Here is a 15,009-nt window from a genome sequence, read left to right as displayed (position 1 = left end):
TCTCAGTGGTCATTCGTCTAGCTGCACCGTAATATACAGTATAATACAAAGAAGACTTGGTGGGAGACACGAGACCACCTACAGAGTTCTTGAGTCACTGTCGCCATGACAATGCCATAACAAAAGCTGTCTTGACACATCATATAGAAGATTGGCACCTCTGCTTTACAAACAGGCTTATCTTTAATCCTTGATTCAACACCTATACTGGCCGCAAAACAAGTGTGAAATAATCAATTTGGAGGTGCTAATTTTTCACAGCTTCCACAAGTGTTTTTGTGTGTTTGTGTTTCTTTGTTAGCGTTTTAGTGGGATGTTCACACTGTTTTTAAGCAGGAAAGAATTGGCAACATGGTCTCAAATGGTCATGTTTTTTTGTGCCAACACAGACTGTTTGTTACCCCGGTCTCTCTCCTCATGAGATTACAGCACATTTTGAGAAATGCGCACTTTAATTTTCTTAGACATGGCAAACGGAATTAGAGCGTGGACTTGAAGGCATTCCTCAAGCGATCGATGCATGTCTGAATGAATGCAAGTGAATATCAAGTATGAGCGTTCCAAACACTGGCATCGATTTGTTTCTTTAGCTTTCTATTCTGTGCAGCTGTAACATACTGAGAATCAATGGCAAAAGAAGACAAGAAGCCCACAAAATGCACACATCTAAAAAGATTTCTGGAGCTTGGTTTTGCCTCACATGAAAAAGTCTATGAAGAGCAAGTCTCCCCTCCGGCAACAAAGTAAAGGCTCTGACAGAAAATACATTGCTGAATTGATTTACCACTGCTGGTACAAAGGAATACACTTAAGCCCAGGTGCAAATGAATCTATCATAGTAGAAGATATGTATAAGAAACTGTACTTTTGTAAAATAAACTGTACTTTTGTGTAAGAAACTGTACTTTTGTTAAAGAAACTGTACTTTTGTATAAGAAACTCTACTTTTGTAAAATAAACTGTACTTTTGTTAAAGAAACTGTACTTTTGTATAAGAAACTCTACTTTTGTAAAATAAACTGTACTTTTGTATAAGAAACTGTACTTTTGTATAAGAAACTCTACTTTTGTAAAAGAAACTGTACTTTTGTAAAAGAAACTGTACTTTTGTATAAGAAACTGTACTTTTGTAAAATAAACTGTACTTTTGAATAAGAAACTGTACTTTTGTATAAGAAACTGCACTTTTATGGGAACACAAACAACATCTGAATGGTCAAAGTCATGACAGTTTGATATTCAACTCACACTTCCAGCAGACTTGCTCACTAAGTCACTTTAAAATTAGTTTTGGGTTAAATCTTTAGTTTAGCGTATTTTCCCCTAGTTTTTGTTGTTGTTTTCTTAAAGTAGTTTGCAGTAGTTGCAGTCGTGTGATCAGTGACGTGCATTCAGGTGAGGCACCTGTCAATCTTAAAATGTGTAATCTGGTATGTATTATAAACTCCCTTTCTCTTTGAATCCAATATGGAACAATATTTTTTCAATTAAGAATTTCAGAATGTTTGTGAGATAATAATGTATCGCTGTCCCTCTGTATAAAACACTCGACGATATGCTCTGTACTTCCATATTCTGTATAATGTATGAAATGAATTTCTGAAACGTGTTTAGGCTGATTCACTGTAAGACATCAGTAAAAGTTCTCACTCGGTGACTCATGGCAGATTGCACTGTTGCGCTATCTTCTTTGTTTTTTTACTTGTATTTCGTTATTTACCATCTGGCTTATCAAAATGTAAAGGCAAGACCATGAACTTTTATTTATTTTAACTTGAAATAAGCTCAATTGGAATTGATCTTGACCTTGAATAAAATATGTGTCACATGTTTGTGTAAAGAATGCTGATGATATAGCATAACTCATAAACAAAAATTATGTATAAGATCCTTTTTTGGGTTCATTCGCATTTGTAAATCTGACTCTGACTCTGACAAGTCCGTGAACCTCACCGCGCGTCACTGAATATTATGGTGTACATTATAAAACAATCACAAACTACACAGAATACATCAAACGCTATAAAACAAAACCTTGCATTTTTGTACGAGTTCTGCAAAACAGTGTTTTAGACTTTTGTCATTATTACACAACTATTTAAGCTGGTAAGAAACTCAACTTTTCCACTTGTTTAGCTCTACTGTTGACTGTCAGCTAAAGGTACGAGACATTAGGAACATTGTTGACAGTTTTTGAAACACAAATAGTGTGCCATCTGCAAGTGATATTTACTTCACAATGTGTTCATTCCCTCAGCTCTGAACTGCACTACATCTCACACTCCAGCTGCACAAATGAGCATATTTACATCCCATAACACGACATGGGGAGAGCAATATGTCAAGCTATTATCATAACTATCAGAGTAAGCCAATGACATTGACTTTTAAAGGTCTATATCCACTTATTGGCGCTATCTGTGGCTAAATGGCTGAGCTTAAGCAGAAAATATAAATTTAACAGGCTTTGAGAGAATCAAACGGGGCAGTGGAGGGGAGAGCGGGAGCCTTGAGCGCTTCTAATTGCGGCGAGGAGAGGAGCGTGGCAGCTGATTGGTCCAGGTATGTCACGCCTGTTGCACCAAGAGCACCGCCACCGCAGCATGAAGAAGAAACATTAGACAGCGAGACAGGGGATTTGTCAAGCTGTTACAATGGCTATAATCAAAGTTAATACGGCGCGCCAAACTCCAATTTAATCATTGATGAAAACCTGGGAAGTCACACTGAACTTTCGGATGGAAGTTTATGAATGTCTCAGAATGCTGACATGACCAGCTTTAGGTCTGCTCCCAGTGGTTATACAACAGAGTCGCTCTCTCATTTTACATGTATGCTAGAAGTCGCACCGGAGTACAAGTCGCACCAGGCAAAACATGCATAACAGAGAAGGAAAAAACATACATAAGTCGCACTGGAGTATACGTCACATTTTTTGGGGAAATTTTATTTAAAAATTATTAAATTAAATTAACAACAGACAAAAGAACTTGAATAGGTGTACGTATGCTAACGCTAACACCTTCAGCTACATGACGCACAGACAGAACTGTGGTAAGTGTCTGGTATGTTAACGTAACATATGAACAGTTATTCAGATAACTATAGCATAAAGAACATGCTAACAAGTTTACCAAAGCATCAGTATTACCCCAAATCACTAAATCCATTGAATTCTTCTTCCTCTGTGTCACTTCTAAACAACTCCACAAACTCCGGAGGTAGAGGAAGTGCCGATTCTCTAGAGCCTTGAGCGCCCTGTCATGTGAAATGTGAAAATAACGAATAAGATCACATATAAGTCGCTCTGGAGTATAAGTCACACCACAGGCAAAACTATGAAAAAAGGTGCGAATTATAGTCCGGAAAATACATAATAAAAGTATGTGATTAAGATTGCAACGCTGTAAATGAACGTGTCAAACGGCTCAAAAGCTCTATACAACAACTATCGTCCTAACGGTGAAAGATACATTAGCTTTTGACATGTGTGAACAAAACCTGCTCGTACATTTCCACTCTATTCTACATATCGCCTGAGTTATATTATGCCTCAACAGAATGTCACAGCGAACTCAAACTTTGCAGAAGCCTACTCTGTGTGCCATACGTCAACAAGTGCGTAGCAGAGACACTGTCTACAACGATCTTGAGAGAGTTATCTGTGAATCTACTTGCACGGATCTCTGATGTGAAAGAGGAGCTGACATTAGCGCTGCATAAATTAAAGGTTATAACCACTGCAATCAGGGATGAACTTTAATCAGCGCATTAACCTGCTCATTGTACATCATTAAAAATCATTGGGATATATTCATAAAATCGGCATGTTTCTCGGAAAGATGCCATCGCTGTGTTTACTATGAATAATGCACACTTACTTTACAACACTACAATCTTGCTAGAAAAAACACATCTACTCTTAAAGTATGACTTTCAACTGTACACACATTTATTTAATTGTAGCGTGAACTTTTTAACTTATTTTTTGACATTACACACAACATGGAAGTTATCTGTGTCCATCCTATATACAAATACTACATTATTTATTGTACTCTACATATTCTTACGTTACCTTGATCGTAAAGTCTTTTACTCGTATAGACATGCTTTGCTTTGTGCACATTTAATTGCAATTGCCGTGGAAACCCAGCCTTTGACCCACAAGCATAGCATGCTGCAGATCCAAAGTCCACTGGTGTCAATACCCTTCTGGGACGCAACATTTCGATAAGCTGCACGAAGAGACTGTCTCTTATCTGAGTCTGGTGATCAAAACCTCTTCAAAAGCTTAATAAGAGCTTGCCACAACATGTCTCTCTTCAAAGGCTGCTGCTGCTGCTGCTGCTGCTGCTGCTGCTGCTGCTGCTGCTGCTGCTGCTGCTGCTGCTGCTGAATAAAAACTACATTACTTTCAAGTAAATAAACCAGTTTTAGCAAGAAGGAGATTAACGAGAAAGAGAGAAAACACGGCTGTCAGTGCAAAATTACCGATCACAATAATGAAAAAAGAAGCTAAAAGCAGGGATTGTGTTAACGTTGTGCCATCAATGTAGTTTGTTGTATTAACTGTTCGGTTTTAACCTTCATCTCACGCGGAAACGAACCATCCCCTGCAGTAATAATAAAGCGGAGCTGTGCGGAGGAAAGTAGTCATGCATTTACCGGAATAGCCTAATCTGCCGTAGAAGCCGGTAATCCTGCATGGAAAAGACTTTAACGTGTGGTATGAGCCGCGAGACCTGCAGAAAATTGACTGGCTACAGGGTTGAATTGCTGTGGAATGTCTATATATCTTCCCCGTGTGTGTGGATGGAGCGCCTTCCCTCAAGAGATTCGCCCTTTATCCCCTTATTTCACATCTTGCTTCCTTCATAATCCAGAGTTGAACATATAAAGCACCAGCAGCACAAACTGCAGTCTCTGGAGGCTGGTTACGTCCACTGCACCTTCAGAAGACAAACCTGTGTGTGATAATTATGGATTCGTGGTCGTCTGGTGGAGAAATTCATTATATATTATCGATACATCACTTCATCGGAGTTTTACTACGAGAAGAGTGAGGTGGAGATGTGGATGTTCACGCTGTGTGCAGTTAGACGGCAGTATTGTCATCTGACGTTTGTGGGTATGTGAATAATACAAGGTGGGGTTTTGGTTAAGTTTAAAGCCTTGTCTTGCCTCATCCTCATTTAAAAGTCTTGAGGATTATGGAATGTGTACCTGCTTCCTCCACAGACCCCTGTTGCTTTAACTCTGTGCAGTTCCCCAGAGATGTGTTGTGTTGGTCCAATCATAGGTGCAGTGTTAATTCTGTCAACTAAAGTGTTTTTGTCATCGTTTTTGTCAATGTCATAGTTCTGCTGGCTAAAACTAAATCAAAGGAGATCGTGGGTTCCATTCCTGTCCAGAGAGAACCCCGCCTAAGGCCCAAAGTCACTGGGATAGGCTCCAGTCACCCGCGACACCGAACGGGAACAAGCGGTAGAAAACAAAAATAAAAATGAATGAATGAATAAAAAGTAATCCCAAAGACCAAAGCTATGACTAAAATTACATGCATTTTCTACAACAAAAACTCTACTAAAAGTACATATTTTTGTCAACTGAAATACCAAGATTTTCGTCAAAATGATAAGAAACTAAACATGATGAATAAAAGGGACAAGTGGAGATAAGGTTCCAATTTTCAGTCCCAGAGCCTCAAACATCAACATTGAAGGAACACGTTTACATGTCAAACACCTAAAACATTAAAATAGAATCCTTAATAACTAATTCTATAAAGGAAACATTTTTAAAGCATTATTCTACCTCCAATGAACACGCAAAGTTCTGAACATCACAGAACATGTCATCACACCTGTCAGTTCTAGAAGGTGCACTATGTCACTTTTCTGCTCATAACCTAGAACTTAAGACACTCCAGGCCAAGTTACAGGCCAGATCTGTGGAGTGGCGATCCACAGTAAAGCTTGGATAATACTTCCCAGATGTACATCCCACAAGAATATGAGACACAGAGTGAAGCAGAAAAAAACGTTGGCGGTCACTGCCGTTCATGCTGGTGCAGATAGAAGAAATCTGAGCTACAACAGATGGAAATGCTGCATATTTCTGCCTTGACTGTCTTTGTAGTTACACATTTTTCCCTCGAGGACCTCGCATACACATCAAGCATAACATTTGTTTCAGAATATATGTCTTTACAAGGTAATATCGAGCAAAAACCTCCAGTAATTAAATAAATGCGAGAGAGACGTTTAAGGCAAAGAAATAGTCTCTTCCATTCTCCATGAACACGAGCAGGTGGCGCACACTCCATCAGAAAAATACATACAACACTTTTAAGACTTTCCTTTCATGGAATACGTTAAACTAAACCCTCTATTCAAACGCAAGCTTTCCAATTAGTTTTTCAAATGATAGCACACTCTGGTAAATGTCTTATCTTGAATTTGATTCAGCCGGCGTATTTTCAATAAATTATGAATAAAAAGTGAATGACTTTGAGGCAAATTTTCAACACAACTTAAAAGTAAAATGTGTGCTATGTTAAATACCAATGGGTTAAAAAAAAAAAAAAAGCCAGTACTCTGGGTGCAACCACAGCTATAGTGGCTGTGTGAAGAAAGCGGCACATCAAAAGTGTCCACCAGTCGGGCCCCTGTGTCCACAAGGATTATGTGCATTATTTACAGGTCTGTGCTGCCAAACCCTGGGGACTCTTCTCTCACTCAGTGCTTCAGCATCATAAACTAACACAGAACTGCCTCTTCTCATAGAGTTCATGTCCTGAACTGCCCTAATTGACAAGTGACTCTCATGTTCAACCAGTTTGTACCATTTCTCCATTCAGAGGAAATAAACACTATGTTCCTTTGCAATCGCATACAAACCTGCGCAATACATTTAAACTTGTATTCAGTTTTGGTCAAGTAAAGCCGGAAAACACAACTTCATAGGTTAATTTAAGAGTAATGTGATTTTGGATGCAACACTGTTTCTTTGTTGTACTTGCTTTCCGTCCGATGGAGATCACGTCCGGGCTTTGGCACCTTGCGACAGTTTCCCTGAATAACCTTGAATGGGCAGTTGCAATTTGGAAAGCCAAAAGTAAGAGTGAATTATTTCATATTTACCAGTAACTTCAATAAAAATAAAAATGCATTCATCTTTTTTGTCTTTCTAGCTTTTGGAAAAAACAACAACAAAAAAACATAACATCGACTAAATCTTTCTCTTTACAACACAATTGATTTTTGACTTTTTAAAAGTGCAGCTTGTATAATGTTTTAAACAATCTAACACAATGCGAGACGGTAGAGGCAACATAACTGTGACTGTGGAGGACTTTAAAAGTCTGCTCCTGTACGGATATATTGTAAAAACATCTATTCTGGTGATAATGTGTCCATTGTGCGCTATCTCCCCTAATTATAGAGTGTTTTATTCTCCACAAAGCAGGCCGCTGTTATCATGCTACTTGTTAGCTTTACCATGATGGCAAATCTGGAGTTGTGAAAAGTGCTCAAAAACTCATTGCAGTGAATAATTACGGGGTGAATAATTCTGCTTTTAAGACATAGCACAATAACAGTAAAAAGAACATTCATTTCTTTTGTTTGTTTTGTGTATGTTTAATTGTGTGCTGGCTGCAAACTCACAAAAAAGGGAAAAATCATCTTGTGTTAACATTAAATGAATTATGCTTTTCCGTGAGCACTCAAAAGGAGGAACAACGGACAGAGAAAGATTTCAAATGCGTGAAAAGACCACGTGTCATCCATACGTGTCTCCCAGTGGGCACGGAGCGCTTTAATCTGCACACCTTTGGTACAACCACCCCACCGGTTCCTTTCATTCAGTTGCGCTCCCATCTTTGCCAGGGGTCAGAGGGCAGCCCGAAGATAAGCAAAGTGAAACGAGATACTGCAGGGTACTCTCCGTTGAGCTGGCACTGTGCGCTGTAGCAATCAGAGCTCTCCATCTGTCCCCAAACGAGTGTGTGCGGGTGAGCTCCAACTCTGATTAGATCCAGCTCTATTTCGGTATCATCATCATCAACACGTTCTTTCACCCGTTTCAAGCGTAGCACCTTGAAGACTAGCGATACTACAATTATTGCACATTTGTTGCAACTGATAGAAGATGTAGAGTGGACTGCGGGGTTCATTTGTAAAAAAACATTTGTAAAAACAGGAAACTTTCCATCCGTCACGTCAATATCACTTCATCCATTTGCACTGTTGCTCTGATCTTGCTGTATGTACCGTATTTTCCCGAGTATAAGCCGCACCAGCCAAAAAATGCATAATAGAGAAGAAAAAAACATATATAAGTTGCACTGGAGTATGAAATAAAGTGTGAAAATAACAAATAATATCATATAAGTCGCTCCAGAGTATAAGGTTATAAGTGTAAATATAAGTATAAGTAACACCCCGGCCAAAACTATGAAAAAATGTGCGACTTGTAGTCCAGAAAATATGGTACTTTGTTTTTAAGCATATTTTATTCTCACAATCATTTTGCCCTAATGTCCACACAGTATATATTTACTGTTATTATTCATTGTTTTATGTTGCACCTTACAACCGAAGCAAGTTCCTCATTTGAGAATTTAGTTCGCTGACAATGGCAATAAGACTCTAGACTCTAATAAGATTCTGATTATTTTTTAATTGCATTTCCCCCACTTTTGTTCAGTTCAATAACAGTTAAGTGGATCTGATCACAGACATGGCACATTCTTATAGCATTAGAATAGATTTGGCTTTGGAAACTGCTCTAAAATACGATCCTCCGATGAGTTATGTAAATGGCACGTATTTGTATTTGCAAAGGAAAACGTCAATATATTCATGAGTAATTAAGGTTATTTCAGCTCCACAATTGGACAACACAAAGGACTTATACGTGAACACCAAACTGAGTTGTTACTTTCGAGAAAAGCAATCTTCAACTGTTTTAGTTGCCACGAACTCATATTATTTGTAGTCTATATTTAATGTGGATATATTAATGCATAGTCTTAACGGAGAACACGTTGTGCACCTTCTTATTGTCGTCTCACTAAAGGCCACTGTCCGTCACTGCGGTGTTTACTGTGGACTCCGGCTGGGGCCTTGACACCTGGAGACTCCTCTCTGCTGTAATGTCCTCACAATTATCATGCTTTCTTGTTCGGTTCACCATGGCGACTGCAGATAACGCAAGTGTCTCTCCCGAAAGGATACTGGCTTGAAGCTCCCTTGAATGCTCCAGCTGGGATCCCCGGGCCATAAAAAGTTTGACAGGAGGTGGCTGGCGTCCCGGAAACGCTGAGGCAGCAAAGGCGTATGATTAGTGTACTGCGGAGAAAGCACGACTAATGGTCTATCAACGCTCGAGTGGCGCCTTCTCACACTGTTGCTCGCTACGCGTTGTCACTTTAATTTAAGACTTAGTTCTTTGTGGCTTATGTGAGTCAGGAGCTTTCCACAAGTCTCAGGTAAGTACTTTCTGTATGATGAGTAATTACTTCTTAAAGATGTTCCATGGGACAAACAAAGAACACATTTATAGAGAGCAAACTTTATAATTTTATGTTAAAATGGAGAAAATACGTAACATTTTTGAGTTTGAATCTATTTTATAATACATTAATACTATACCTTTAACCATCGGCAAAAAAAATATCCCCATGAATTGGAAAAACAAACACATAAACCACTGTAAAAATCTTCTCACTGCCTTCATTACAATGGAATATACATCTCCCCCCTACGATCCCTCATCTGGAACAGACCTCTCCCACCCAACACTCTCTGACCTTTTACAACTCTGAATCTCTTCATCTGGCAACGTTATGTATTTGTCTGTGAGCCAACTCTCCTAAACAACCACCATCCTACCACATATAGCATGTCATTAACACATACATGTATTACTGAGGTTCAGAATAGAGGAAAGGTAGTGTCCTTGGTGCAGCATCTCTGTCCCAAGAAGAGACACTCACAAAATCTTCTTCTTTGAATGCACCTTAGACATAACACAGGAAAAGTAAGGGCAGAAATGACGTGAGATTTTTCAAACTACTGACTGAGCTGATACAATGACCGTGTGTGTATATATATATATATATATATATATATATATATATATATATATATATATATATATTGTGATGATGGTAATAATAATATAATACATATTTACACTTGTCTGGACTGTTGTTGCACTACGGTCTATTGTCTGCAATTGTTTATATCCGTCTGGTTGGAAAGAAACAAATAGTTTTATAAAGTATCAAACGTTACGTCTAGACCAAATATTAAATAATGCAGACATTCTAGCATTGCTTCTGGCAAAATAGACCAACAGAATTACAAAAAAGTAAATCATGTCTGAAGGTATAGATGTAAGAAATGCTCAAATGTTCCAAAAAATTCATATTGTCAAGATAAATCATTGCTCACTTTAACACTTTCCCCCATACGAGTAACCAAAACCTTTACTTTTGCCATACGGCATAAGTCATATAAATCAAAACAAGTCATAAAGTGGTAGAATAAAACATATTTGAAATCATGATTTGTGCAAATGTGCTCTCCCTTTTACCTGTCAGTCAGCCTGCCTGTCTCCTGCCTCTGCCCCCTGCTGCAGAGCTGCAGGCATGAAGGCAGGCATTGAGGAAGACAAAGCTCCACGTTACAAATCATTTCTGTTCACTAAACTAGCAGTTGGATGCCGTATGTTTCAGCAGTGGATTGAATAGATGGAATAATTCATTTTATCGCTAATGGCTTCACTGAGAGATTCACTGCAAATCGTTGCCGGATTTCCTGGGAGCGCCTTAGGTTAAAAAGTAACAGGATAATTTGGCCAAATTAAATAGAATGAATGGCCACAATTGAATATACAATTTAAAAGACTGGAGTCTGTAGAAAAACAGTATGTGAAGACCATTCTTCTTATTCTCTGTGAAACTCATTCAAATTCAAAGCTTAAAGCAGCTGATGTAAGGATTTGTGAAATATTTACTTGTTTATTAAAATAATAACACACACACACACACACACACACGCACAAATATGTTATGTCACAGTTTCTAATTGAAAATCTTCTGTTTTTACCTTTGAACAGCAAAATGTTGCAACAATTGAATATTTGTTTGTTTATTTCATTGGTATTTCAACTAAATGCAACTAAATTTTAACTAAATCAAGGCTCCTGTGAGTCTTATTTTATCCTAAAGTATTCCTTTTCCACCATCGTTACCCCTCGGGGATCTAATAAAGTGCCGATGTAGAAGTGCTGACTCTTTCGCTGACACACTGACTACTTTGGCAGCGAAACACATGAAAACGACAGCATCTCCATCATATCTGTCGTTTCATCACAAGACTTGATACCGCCGGAAATAAACATGAAAGTATTACCCCCTTATATAATGCAAAGATGTGAGAAACTGTGCTCTCCGTGATGTATGTTGATGTATGCCTGCACGTGTTGCATCAGTGTTGGTGGTACTTACAGGGCATGGCGATGAGCAGAATCCCCAGCAGCACCGCTAGGCTCCAGCTGCTGCGGCTACTGTGGTACGACTGGGCCGAGCTGCACAACATCTTGTTCTTCTTGCACTCGCACACCTGAACTTTGACCTCTGTGATGTTTGACATGGAGGGCACTCCTGAGTCAGTGATGAGCAACGGTAGCTGGTAGTTGGCTTTCTTCAGACTGTGCAAGAGCATGATCTGGGAATGTGTGGCTGCAGGGGATACAAAGAGGCCCGATGAGTTTAACTGGGATTGAGTTAACTCTGTAAATACATCACGCAGAACAGAGCCAGGAAACTAATTGAAATAATTGATGGGTAAATAATTGCCACCAATGGCTGTGAAATGAAGCCACAGACATTGCCATGGGCCACATTGCATAAGGCGTTACATTGGGTTGCATCAGTCTTTAAAGTTCCTTAGAAGGCACAAGATCTAACTCTTGTGCCGCTTTGCTTCAGCCTGGAATGTGTCACACTGTGCTAACAACACCTTGTCACTTGTCTGACACTCCTGTAAACAATGCGTTTAAAAGTGTTATTTAGCTGTATATAAAAATGTGGTCAATAAAAAAGCCAGGATTAAAAGCGTTGGCATCTGTTACCTGCAATGGAAAATTTGAAGTTAATGGGGAAAAAAATACTATTATAATTAGATATAAATACATTTATAAAGAGCTTTTCAGGTAAGGACAAACATGCTTGACAAAATAATAATACAAACCTGTCAATGAAAGAACTTAAACAAACTATGGAAAAAAAAAAAATATTAGAAGAGTAAATGACAGTTCTAAACAGATGGGTCTTGATGTTTACATGACAGTGTATAGTCTGTAGGGGCTAAGGCATTTTAAAATAACATTTGGAATCATATTTTGAAGGACAGGGTCATGACATATGCCCTAATCCATATTTATGGAGGTCACAGGTTCCCAGGCCTCCAAGGCCTTTCTGTGCAGAGTTTACATGCTTTCCTCATGTCTGGGTGGGTTCCTCCAGTTTGCCCCATTCCCCTAAGACATACACAATAGTCAATCCTCCAGCTTAGGTCCTGACCAAACCTAGCTCACGATCTGGAAATGTGTCCCAAAGCGGCTGCTCTCTGCTCTTGACAGGTTTCTCCAGCAGCATTTCAAATGCAGAGATTAAATATTTATCTCTTGAGTGACTAGTAAAGCACAAGTTACCTATCATTAACCACTGTGTAAATGGCTGATTTAAAAAATGGGGGAAGAAAAAAAATGTAATTGCCATGAATTAACATTGTATCTAAGTACCATAATCCAGAGATGATGGTACTTCTGAGCAGAAAAGGAGGGAGAAATTGTTTTTCAGGCCATGAAAGGACTCCACTGTTAATAAAGACCACAGTATTTCATTTTATTTAGATGTTTGAATACATTTATGTTTGCAGTGGCTTTGTGACTAAAATAACGGCATACTGTACAGTCAAAGCATAACTGTGTAACGTTCTAACAAAGGCACAGCAGCAGTCCTCTGTGTTCACAGGCTCTTTCATCGTGATTGAGGCGTGTCTCTCTCTCCTCTGCCTATGTCAGTGAGCTCTAATACCTGCAGCAGGTTCTGGCTCTGCTTTGTCACTCACGAGCACACACGGACAGCAGTGGCACTCAAGCGATCACAAATCAATGTCTTGCTTGTCTGTCATTTGCTGCTGTTTTGCCCCGTTTTTCATATGATCCTCACTGACTCAACGCTGACTGACTTGAACATTCTGTGACAATAACATGTAAAACTACACACAAGAGAAATAAGACAATACTAGTGACTGTGCTGCTCACCCTAAAATATTAATGTGCAGGGTGACTGTGTTTTTGTGCATCATCAAGTGTCCCCCATCTCTTGTTTTTCATTTCACTGAGTGCTTTTTGGCAAACATATGACAACAGGCTCTTCAGGAAGACTGAATCTCTTAATAGTGTTCTTGGGAGGGAAATGAGCAACCCACACACTTCTTGTGTGTCTTAGAAAACAAAATAAAAATACCTGTGTTTAACAAATTATGAGCAAGCTAATAAAATCATAAAGCAACACAACAGACTTCAGCACTTGTGTTATTTTAGACATAACTGAATGAATTAAAAAGAAAAGAAATTAGCTTGTAAAAGAGAAAAGGGCAGGTATAGTGCTAAAACACATCACTGCAAAGGTAAGTCGCACAGTATATTATATATCGATTATTGAACATCACATTATTTCCCTTCAATCGACAAAATGTTACACACAAACTTAATCTACTGGTGATTCAATGCAACACACGCAAAAGACATGCAATACAATACTCACAATTGACTCTCGTGACTCTCCATGTGTTGTCTAGGCCCAGTTGTTTCCCCAGTTCGATCTTGAAGGGGGCGCCGTTGGGTGGTAGATCTTTGTCTCTGCCTCCCACTATGGCCACATTTATATCGTGGGCGTCTTCACATACCCGCGCTACCGACGGCACCACGTAGGGGGCGTTGTCGTTATAGTCTTCCAGGTAGATTATCAAAGTTCCTGTGCCTGTCGCTGGAGGACTACCTGAGAAGGGGAAGAAAAAAAAGACAAACAGTATGGGATTAGTTTTTACCCAGGAGCGTCTGTAAACTTTAAATGACCCGACGACGTCTGTGTTTCTTGTGATCATTCGCACGGGATTAGCAATGTCAGCAATTCACTAGTTTTTACCGACTTTATTAAAGAAATGGCGGACTGGCAAATACATTGACATACGATATGGACCTTTTTTATCCGTGTTGCTTGTGTTTCTTCTATTTTCAACTATTTTAGGTTTGTTTTTAGCTTTGTGTAGCGTTTCCTGTGCTGTAGTGTGAGACGCTTTTCTTTTGTCCCCATTGTTAGGATCATTTTTCAAAATGACATCCACACAATTCCATTTCTTATGAAACAGCGGGAAATTCTCTATTTTAATCCATTCACTCACACACAGCCCCTCGGTCCAAACTTTGCTCCAAAAGTATCTAAATTGCTTCAAAAGTATCTAGTATCTCGGTCCTCGGAAATGGGGTTGTACTGCCGGAGTAATTGGATTTGGACGTAAAAAGGGACTCAGATATATTCTGAATTTACTTAAGCTTCAAGGTACAGACTAAAACAGTCCAAATGACAGACATGAGCATTCACACGGGACAAGATACACCTGAGGACCTCTGAGTTTTCTGGAATACAGTAGTTAAAAGTCAAGGGAAGACATAGACAAGTGACAGGCGTAGAAACACAGACCATGTTCGTAAATATGGCCGGTCCCTAAGTAAAACTAGTCTCGTCCGAAAAGGGCTGTACACTCAATTTAGTAAAACTGTCCTCTGATCAATTCAGAACAACAATGTCAAAACAGCAGACACTCCAAAAGTCAATCTTTTTTAAAAGCTTCACTCCAATTTGTCTTTACTCATCTCACCTAATTTCACTCAAACAAAACAGAAAGCATGTGTCTTCTCAATGCC

The 15,009-nt window shown here is 39.0% G+C and overlaps 1 protein-coding gene across 2 annotated transcripts in view; it reads right to left on the bottom strand.

The window, feature by feature from the left end:
- cdh13 (cadherin 13, H-cadherin (heart)) overlaps positions 1 to 15,009 on the bottom strand; it is a 352,261-nt gene that overhangs the window by 3,866 nt on the left and 333,386 nt on the right. The window contains exons 13-15 of one of the 2 annotated variants that reach the window (XM_072434742.1): positions 13,850 to 14,083; positions 11,522 to 11,755; positions 10,606 to 10,652 (exon numbers count right to left, since the gene is read on the bottom strand). In XM_072434742.1, the coding sequence (XP_072290843.1) occupies positions 10,609 to 10,652; positions 11,522 to 11,755; positions 13,850 to 14,083 (512 nt within the window). In that variant the 3' untranslated portion in view covers positions 10,606 to 10,608. The remainder of the gene's footprint in view (positions 1 to 10,605; positions 10,653 to 11,521; positions 11,756 to 13,849; positions 14,084 to 15,009) is intronic. The other variant, XM_072434741.1, reaches the window with a different exon arrangement.

This window comes from Eucyclogobius newberryi, unplaced genomic scaffold (genome assembly GCF_026437365.1).
Source record: "Eucyclogobius newberryi isolate DKJ021-1_F unplaced genomic scaffold, fEucNew1.0.hap1 SCAF_7, whole genome shotgun sequence".
Lineage (NCBI taxonomy): Eukaryota > Metazoa > Chordata > Actinopteri > Gobiiformes > Gobiidae > Eucyclogobius > Eucyclogobius newberryi.
This window is presented reverse-complemented; position numbering and strand designations above follow the sequence as displayed.